Source organism: Dasypus novemcinctus, chromosome 16 (genome assembly GCF_030445035.2).
Source record: "Dasypus novemcinctus isolate mDasNov1 chromosome 16, mDasNov1.1.hap2, whole genome shotgun sequence".
Taxonomy (NCBI): domain Eukaryota; kingdom Metazoa; phylum Chordata; class Mammalia; order Cingulata; family Dasypodidae; genus Dasypus; species Dasypus novemcinctus.
The window spans coordinates 74189981-74199886 of record NC_080688.1 but is presented as its reverse complement, the minus strand read 5'-3'; the positions used below and the strand labels follow the sequence as shown (position 1 = coordinate 74199886).

Below are 9906 nucleotides of genomic sequence, written 5' to 3'. Positions count from 1 at the left end.
TTGTAAGCCCCTTGTCTGCTCTGTTGACTGTTTGCCCAGGGCACATAGTAGAAGCTCAATAATGGTCACTGAATGAGCGATGCCTGAAACATTTCTGTACCAAGGAGTGGTCTTGCACTCCACGGTGCACGACGCACTGAACACCTGCAAGGATGCATCGGTGGAAGTGCGCGCCGGTTGCTCCCTGCTGCCGCCCGGCGGATACACGGTGCAGGTACATGGAGGTGATACCAACCCCAGCCTCGCTCCAAGAAATGCATTTGCCCGGCGGGTCTGCGCTTTTCTTAAGGCTCTCATGTTACCTGTGTAATGTCTGCTTTTTGGTCCCACCTGCAAAACTCTGATGCTACAGAGAAAATAAAATTCCTTTTCTTATTCTGAAAACAACAAAAAGTCTACCCAGTTGCACGGCAACTGCAGGCAGACCAGAGAACGGAGGCCAAAGCATCCGGTTACCGAGGTGCTCGTGACGGGAGCATCCGGAAAGCCCTTGGCCGACTGGTAGCTGCGGTCGCAGCCCTCCCACCCCGGCGGGCGACCAGGGGGCGAGCGCAGGTTGACGGCAGTGCGTTTGCCTTGAGGGCGGTGACCCGCCACCCGCGCGGCCCCGCCCCGCCCCGCGTAGGGGCGGGCTCCCGGCAGGGGGCGTGTCCGCCCTGGACCCGCCCCCCGCCGCGCAGCGAATCAGCGGGCGTGCGCCGGGGCGCCGAAGGGCGACCGCGGGGGCTGCGGCGGCTGCAGGCGGGCGCTCCGGGTGGGCCTTGGCGGGGACGGGTGCCCGAGCGCGCCCCGGCGGGAGGAAGTCAGCGCCTCGGCCCCGGCGGCCCCGGGAGTGCTTTCGGTCGGCACAAACATGGCTGCGGCCCTGCGAGCCGCGGGCGTCCTTCTCCGCGACCGGCGTAAGTGGGGCTGTGGCGGCCGCCGCCGAGCCCGGGCCCGGGAGGCTGCGGGGCCAGCGGGCAGCTCGGCCCGGGCTGCGGGCCCGGCGGCCTCGGGAGCGGCGGCGGGGTGCGCGGGGTGGGGGGCGTCGCGGGGAGCGGGCCCGAAAGGGGCCCTCCCCTGGGAGGGGCCGTGAGGAGCACGTGGGTCGCCCGAGGGCCGGGGAGGCGGTGGGGAGGGGGTCCGGAGTCCGGGAGGCGAGAGTCCCAGGGACCAGCTGGGCGGCGGTGGAGCAGTGGCGGACTTGCTCAGAACCTTGGTTTTTCTTATCTGTGAAATCAGGTCGAGGAGGGCATCCGCCTGGTCGAGGGAGGATTCCGGGAGGGGAGGAATGTTAAGGGCTTGTCACAAAGGGCGGTAACGAAGGCGGCATCACCATCGCCAGGGGTCTGCTTTGCTCCCTTTAGACTTGCCGTGGGATGCGCTCCCGGGTGCTGGAGGTCACAGCGTGCCCACCGCTGCTCCGTCCTGGCCCCTGGCATCACCCGTGCTTAGAACTCCTGGGCGGCGGGACCCGCTAGGCACACGGTCTCTGGAAATACTTGAAGAACAAATGAGACCCATTAAGAACTTCATACATTTCTGCCGCAAACGGTGAACCTCTGTGTTTCCCAGAGTGAGCTGATGGGACTCCGGCTCAGACACACCTGGGCTGGGATCCTAGCTCTGCCACATTCCTGAGATCTTGAGCAAGGCACCCAGCCTCTCTTGAGCTTCAGCAAATGTCAAAGGAGAAAGGTGACACCTCATAGGATTACCACAAAGATGAGCAGTATATAAGTAAAGCCCCTGGCCCAGTGCCTAGGGCATAGAGACCCCCAAAATGTTGATTTTTATTATTATACAAAAGGCTGCCACATGCCAAGGTGCTTAATTGATGCATTTCAAGGGTGACTGGACACAAGAGACCCAACTTATTTTTCTAAGAAGTTCCCCACTTCATCAGTCTGGCATCTCCTTGAAAGGGAGTGGAGAGAGAATCCCCTGCGACCCTCCATATTCTGTTACAGGTGCCTTTGTTGGGAAAACGAAAAGGATGCAGTGTACAAGGAGGATCAGCTCACTACAGGCACTGAGAGACAAAAGGCATTCTCTTTTAAGAAGAGACAGCAGCACGGTGCCCAGAAATGGGGCTGAAAGAAGTCTTGTGTTAATCTTTCCTTTCATTGACCCTTTCTGTGGGAAATAAAGTCTGCTGGGCTCTAGATTTGAGGTCGTAGGAGAATTATTAAACTGTTATTTAGTTTATTTGTTGTCAGGTAATAAGTAACTAAGTGGAAGGATTCAGAAACTATAGCATAAGTAGATTTCAAGTCCCTTGATGTTACCAGCTCTGGTTTTAAAGTGTAGGTACAATGCTTTAGTCATTTTGGTTGCTAAGAAGGTATTAACATTATCTGGGTTAGAAAACCTTGAGTAGTGCTTCTGAAAATGAATTCTGAAAGTAAAGGTGGAAAAACAAAGTTTTACAGTCTATTGTAGAATTAATAAGAAGCTTCCTGGGAGAGGCCATATATTATATTATATATTTTTTATTAGAAAGTTGGTAGAATAACTGATTGTTAGTGTTTTTGCTTTCCAACTTTTTTTACAGTGAGCATATATGTCTTTGGTAATCAGAAAAAAAGTTGTTTCTAGTATACAAAGGGGCACTAGTGTTTAAATAAAAGACATTAGAACATTTTGGCATCTTACAAAAAAAAAAGCAATTTTTTAAAAGACCTCTCCAAGTTTTTATAATAGCTACAATATAGAACCTTATTTCTAGCGTTAATTTTTTTTTTTTTAAAGATTTATTTATTTATTTAATTTCCCCCCCCCTCCCCTGGTTGTCTGTTCTTGGTGTCTATTTGCTGCGTCTTGTTTCTGTCGTCGTCGGTGGTACGGGAAGTGTGGGCGGCGCCGTTCCTGGGCAGGCTGCACTTTCTTTTCACGCTGGGCGGCTTTCCTCACGGGCGCACTCCTTGCGCGTGGGGCTCCCCCACGCGGGGGACACCCTTGCGTGGCACGGCACTCCTTGCGCACATCAGCACTGCGCATGGCCAGCTCCACACGGGTCAAGGAGGCCCGGGGTTTGAACCGCGGACCTCCCATATGGTAGACGGACGCCCTAACCACTGGGCCAAAGTCCGTTTCCCTCTAGCGTTAATTTTTTAATGGTATATATTTCTATAAGTACTTTTTGAAATAATTTTCATCTCCTTGTAACAGAAAAGTGCTATATTATATACGCAAGCACTTGTATATTCTGTTCCATTACCAAGCATCAAAAATATTAAAATAATTCGGTTTTGAAGAACCAGTAGTCCCATGAACTTCTTAGGTCACAGGTATGCTTTTGAATGATTCACCTTCTAGGTTTTTTTCTTTTACATTGTCTTCACTTCTGCATATCCTGCAGATTTACGGCTTTTATTATTTGTAGGGCTTCCAAAGGTAAACCAGTTGTCCATGTGAGGAGTAGGTTCAGAATTACCAAAACGACCTGGTCTTAGTCCACACTATTGCATATTCTTAACCTCTTTGCTTAACCACATACAGTGTGCAGGCCCTGTTCAGTTGGAGATGCATTTTTTCCCCTAATCTTCATAACACCCCTTTCTGGTTGGCCTTATCACTGGTTTGCAGATGAGAAAAGTAAGCCTTGCGGTGGTTCAGTGAGTTGCTCAGTACCGCGGCGGTTTGTTGGGTCATTCATGGAATTTCTGCTCAGGTCTGTCTGGCTTCAGAGCACATCCTCTCCAGACCACGCAGTGCTTGCTGCCTGTGCCTTCTCGTTTCTCTTTTGCGGTGAGCTGAGCTGAGTATATTCAAGCATCGTAGTTGATCCTTTGAATGATTTTTTTTTTTAAGATTTTTAATTTATTTTCCCGCCCCTCCCCCCCCCATGCCCGTTGTCTGCTCTTTTTGTCCATACACTGTGTGTTCTTCTGTGTCCGCTTGCATTCTTGTCAGTGGCACTGGAAATCTGTTTCTCTTTTTTGTTGCGTCATCTTGCTGCATCAGCTCCCCAGGTGCATGGTGCCGCTCCTGGGCGGGCTGCTCTTTTTTTGCACTGGGCAGCTCTCCTTACGGGGCGCACTCCTTGCGCGTGGGGCTCCCCTTCGTGGGGGACACCCCTGCGTGGTGCGGCACTCCTTGCGCGCATCAGCCCTGCGCATGGGCCAGCTCCACACCGGTCAAGGAGACCTGGGGTTTGAACAGCGGACCTCCCATGTGGTAGGCAGAAGCTCTCTCCCTTGAGCCAAATTCACTTCCCTGAATGATTTCTTTAAACTCTTGCTAGGCTAATGCTAATCTTTGGTAGGAAGACACTTTGTTTCTCTGGAGCTTTCACCTCTTGAGGGGAGGGGAGTGTTTTAAAGTCTTTTGAGAGGTGGGTGTTTTAACCGCAAGTCCTGAGCAGAAGGGACCCATTATTGGCAGCATCACCCACCTCTCCTAGAATTTGGTCATCCAGGAAAAAGAATTTAGTAAGTAGAGGGCATGGCAAAAATTAAAGTTCCAGCCCTCGGTTGTACTAGGAAATCTAATATACTAGCTAAAGACTCTAGTCCCACTTCTGTCGCCTCCTCCCACTTTTTTTTTTAGTCAGCAGGAAGAAATCTCATTTTATATCCAGCAGTCAAATTATAGAATGCCAAAGTTATATTGTTATACCCCATGGAATCTGATGCAGGCTCATATGTGAAACTGTGGACATTGTGGCTTGATTGAGAGCCTGGTTAAATCTCATCATGCAGTTTAGAATTGAACCTGTATAAAATAAGATGCAAGTTGGTTTGAGACTTCATTTGAGCAGAATTGAACTTCTTTATGTCAATCTTTGTGCTTTCCTTTTGAGTTAATAAAGATTACTCAGCACAACCCCACGTAATTGGCTCTCTTGAGAATGTGCACAGTCTAGACAGATGGAAATCTAAGTGGCCTGGATATACCGTTCCCCTGTACTTTATAGACATGCTGGACTGTAAGGTATAGTCCCTAGCTTCTGGAAACTTACAAATGAATCTAATGCTAGCACTAACATTGTATGGCAGAAGCTTTGTGAAGTGCTTCACTTGTCTTGCTACTCCAGACCTCACAAGAATTCTGATGGGAAGGTGTCAGACCGTGGACATGGGTGTGAGGTTGCTGGGGCAGGGGCTCCTGGGCACTCAGACCCTGGTATGGAATGGGGGGATGTACTCTGATGGGTGGGCGCAGCTCCTTAGCCGTGCCCTCTGGGACAGGATGCAGCAGGGGAGGTCCTGGGAGGACCCTCTAAAGCCGAGGCCTTTGTCAGGAGCCAAGGCTAACACTAGAATTCTCAGAGCTAGTGCTTTATTTGGGCATAAAGGAGATCTGGGCAACTGGTTGGAAGCATGTCTCAGTTGCCACTCCTTCAGTCAATGGTTCTTAACCTTTCTGCAGACCCCTTTCCTTTCCCTTGACCTGCATGCCACCATTCGTAACTTCCAAAGCTGTCAGGATGCACAGTGAGTCTCCTAAGAATCATGCTAAAATCTGCAATTAAGGCAGGGACAGGTGGTGTGTACCGTTTCTAAAAAGCCTCCCAGAAGATCCTGACAAGTCATCCTAGGGGAGTAAGCCTCCTCCCCACCCCCTTGGAGATTTACTCCCTTAAGTGTCTTTACCCACCTGCAGAGAAATGCTGGGAAAATACTCTCTGGTATAACATTTCTTTAGACTTGGAATCCTGGAATTACTTTCCAACTAGATTTTATGCTGGCACTCTTATCTTGTCACAGTGGGGCACAGCAGCTCGGGGACCTGCCAGCAGTGGAGGTGCTGGTCGGGTACGGCGGTGGCAGCAACCACAGAGACAGCCCAACGCGTCAAAAGCACAAAACTTCAGGTTCAGCCAGAGGAGAGGTATGTGTCTGATTTTAGGTGGAAATAAGGATTTCTCTTTATTGATGCAAACATAAGTGGATACAAACCACCTAGGAAGAAAGTGCTGGGAAAAACTCAATACATAAGGAGCAGTATAGTATTTCCGTGGCTTCGTTTCAGTGGCTTTTAAGCTACAGATTTAACCCCCATGGGGCTTTTTCTTAAGGGACACATAGTTGAGTACAGACTCTTTGAGTCATGTAGGGATCTGCCTCGTGAATATGCCACATAACACAAATTATATGCATGCTGGAAATGTATTTACAAACCTAATGTAGTTACGTAAATGCCTCTGGAATGTATGCCCTGTACTGGATAAAACATAAAAAATCTACAAAGAACTTCTCTAGTAAACTCCACCATTGTTTTTTTTTTTTGGTGTGTGTGTGTCTATTAACAAGGGAACCTAATTTTAAATGACATAATACAATTTAGAATTTATGAAAGAAATGAAGTACATATTTCCTGCCTCACCCCTTTGGTTTGCTGACGTATGCCAGCAGGCATGGTGTCACTGCCGGTGTCCTCTTGGCTAATAGAAGCCACCAGCTGTCCTCAAGTCTCCATGTAGTACAGGGACAACAGAAGTCTATGCAGGTATATTCCTTAGGTACTGCAGGGACAAGAACCTAACGCCTTGACGCTAGGCAGAGCTGATCAGAGAAAGTGGCTGTGAGCTGCGAACTCCTTGACTTTTCTGCCAGGGCAGGCATCGTTGGGCGGAAGTCATGCAACTGTGGAAATCAGGTATTCTTAGTTTGCGTTGTCATTTTTCCCTGTGTGATCATAGGTACGTTGACTGCCTATGAAGTAAACTCAGGTTTGATGGGCATAGGGTGTTACCAAAGCATCTCTTCTACAACTTTCTGCCATCCCAGTAATTTATGGACCCTGGAGAGGGACGCAGGAGACCCAGCCATCATTTCCACTCTGGCATTGTGCCAAGCAGGCACCTTCCTCCCTCTACTGCCCCTGCCCCACCTGGCTTTTCCTACCTCAGCCACGGTACAAAGTGCCTTAAGTACCTAGGGTTTAGAAAAAGTATTTGGGGTAAAGTGAATAAATAATTTAATGTGTAAGCCTGAAAGAAACATTATTTCATTACTGTTTTATCCTAGTGGTTAGTAGTCAAGGATATAAATAGGCTTAATATGAAATTATTAAAATTAAATTTTAAAAACTTTTAATGCAATGCAAATTCTATCAAGTAACTTTATGTCATATTTATATAAAAGAAATGGGTTTGTTATAGAAATTTAAAAAAATATAGACAGGCCAAAAAAAAGATTGAAAAAAATCACCAATATATTCACCATCCAATATTTTGTCTCTATATCTATTAATAATCTACTCAGTATATATTTACAAAATGTGATCATATTGTACTATTTTTATAGCTTCCTCTTTTTGTTGGCCATCATATAAATATAAATGTTGTACTATGTTATTTTAGTAAACTAATAGTAGAAGGTGTTAATAATAGGGTGGTATATGGGAATCTTGTATTTTATGCATGATTGTTCTGTAAACCCACAATGTATCTAATAAAGGAAAAAAAAAATTACTTTGGGGAAAAAAGTATTTAACTAAATCATTATTTATTTATCCAGCCCTGGAGTCCAGGTAAAGCATGTGGGTTATTTCCAGGTTTTAGATACAAGAAATGATGAGGCTGTAAGTGTAAGTGTCTTGAAGCTTTCTGATGGCAGACATCATGAGGACATTGGGCCCTTTGGCACTTTTATTAGACCAGACTGAGCAGTACTAGAGCAGAAACTGGAGTAAGGGTCAGCAGACTTTTTCTGTTAAGGGCCAGGGAGTAAATATTTTAGGCTTTGCAGGCCATTGGGTCTCTGCTGCAGCTGTTCAACTCTGGTGTTGTACGGGGAAAGCAGCTATAGAGAATGCATCCATAAAAAGGTGGGGCTGTGTTTCAATAAAATCTTATTCACAGAAACAGTTGGGGTGTGTGTGTGCAAATCTGGTCCACGGACCACCGTTTGCCAGCCCCTATTCTAGAGGTAGCGGAGATCCACAGGCCTGTTGGGTCTTGTAGGTTTAATGAAGGGCTGGGACTTTTGTTTCTTTTCCTTGATACTGACTACATACAGTAGAACAGGATTATTCTGTTTCCTTATTAATTGATCAGCTATGCAGATTTAATAGTGCAAAGGAAGAACCTCATATTTTGAGAGTTTCAGAATACAAGAATGGCAAAATGTTGAAACCTGAAAAGGTACGAAGTTTTGACTGTGTTCTCTTCTACACACTTTTTCATTTAAACAAAGGGGACTCACCCATTCAGCCCTTGGTCTCAGATGGTCTTTGTCTGGAGGGGAGAAGAGCAGAGACCCTTGACTAAAGCTTTGCACTTCACCTCGGAGGGGTGTCGGGCGAGGGCTCACTAATGCGCCATTTGTCATGCACAACGCAGTTTTGAATTAACTGCATGTGCATTTGGGTATTTTCTATCGTGTGCATCTCCTTCATGTATAATACGATCATGGGTTGGCAAAGCTGTGGGCCGGGCAGAGTAGCACCCCATTTAATGCTGCGGTTGCTCTAAGCTCAGGTGTTATAGATGAAAAACACCGTTCTAAATCCTGTTTGAACACTGGCACCCTCTGTGGCTTAGGTAAGTCTCTCACCCTGGGATTTCTTAACCAGTAATCTGTTAACTGGCAGCGATCCATAGAAAAATACACTTAATTTATTGTAAGTCACAGATTTTGAGGGTGAAAGACAGGATCTCAGAAGAACGCTGGTGGGCTAAGTAGAAAGATTAAGGGAACATGAACATTTGTAATGGATCTGGACTTTCCAGGTATCAAGGGAAAAAATTAAACACCAGTTTTTAAATTTAGTGACACAGTAAAAAAGTTATAAAGCTTTGGCACTTTATTGTAGTCACTTAGTTTAGCAAAGGGGTTTAAGTCATCTTTCTTAGGACAGTGGTTCTAAACGGGATGGGGGGAGAGAGTCGGCAATGTCGAAAGACATTTTTGGTTGTCGCAGCTTGGGTGAGGGGGGTGTGTGTATGTGCGCGTGTTCCTGGCATCTAGTATATAGAGACCAGGGATGCTGCTAAACATCTTACACACAGGAGAGTGTCCACGACAAAGGTTATCTAGCCCCGAATGTCAATAGTGTCGACATTGGGAAACCCTGGTCTAGGGCAATGATGTGAAAAGTGATCTTAGTTGGTCTCTATAATGGGGTCTAAATTAGAAAATCCCTGACATTGTAAGGCACCATTTCCCTTTCCCCAAGAATTGGTTCTTTCTCTCAAAATTTAGGCTGAGAATTCAGATTTCTACCTTTTCACCTACAGTGTGTTTGATCAAGAAAACTGTTTCCACCTAGGTAAATTTGAAACACTGCTGCCTAGCATGATTGTCAAAAGTCATGAACATTGGTTGAAAAATTGCCAATTAAAATGTCATCATCAGCTCGTTGGCTTTAGGTCATGTTTAGGACGGTCTGCCAAAAGTGCACACCTCAGCTGGTTTGGTTTAGACATGCACTAGCTAGAGGTGGTCTGATGTAGATTTAGAGAGTGGACCCATCAACATTTGTAATAATGGTGTTTGGCATAAATCTTAGGCTGGTTGTTTCTCAGTTGCTTTATCAAAAATAAATAGATGAGCATTGATGTGGCTAAAGTGGTTGAGTGCCTGCCTCCCACATGGGAGGTCCCAGGTTTGGTTCCTGGTGCCTCCTGAATAAACAAACAAAAAAACAAACAACAAGCAAACTCAGGGAAGCTGATGTGGCTCAGTGGTTGAGCACCGGCTTTCCATATACCAAGTCCCAGGTTCAGTCCCCAGCCCTTGGTGTCTCAAAAAAAAAAAAAAAAAGGAATGACAAGAATATCCTACAATGGAATATTATGCAGCCACAAAAAGGAATGAAGCTCTGATGTATGCTACAACATGGGTGAACCTTGAAAACATTTTGGTGAGTAAAAGAAGCCAGATACAAAAGATTACATATTGCATGGCTCCTTTCATCTGAAAAGTCCAGAATAGGCAACTCCATAGAGACAGAAAGTAGTTTATTGGCTGCCAGGGG

The 9906-nt window shown here is 46.5% G+C and overlaps 1 protein-coding gene across 2 annotated transcripts in view; it reads left to right on the top strand.

Moving 5' to 3' along the window:
- Positions 1 to 706: 706 nt before the first annotated feature.
- FECH (ferrochelatase) overlaps positions 707 to 9906 on the top strand; it is a 43851-nt gene continuing 34651 nt past the window's right edge. The window contains exons 1-2 of one of the 2 annotated variants that reach the window (XM_012522865.3): positions 707 to 899; positions 5691 to 5814. In XM_012522865.3, coding sequence (XP_012378319.1) covers positions 854 to 899; positions 5691 to 5814 — 170 coding nt within the window. In that variant the 5' untranslated portion in view covers positions 707 to 853. The remainder of the gene's footprint in view (positions 900 to 5690; positions 5815 to 9906) is intronic. The other variant, XM_004452292.5, reaches the window with a different exon arrangement.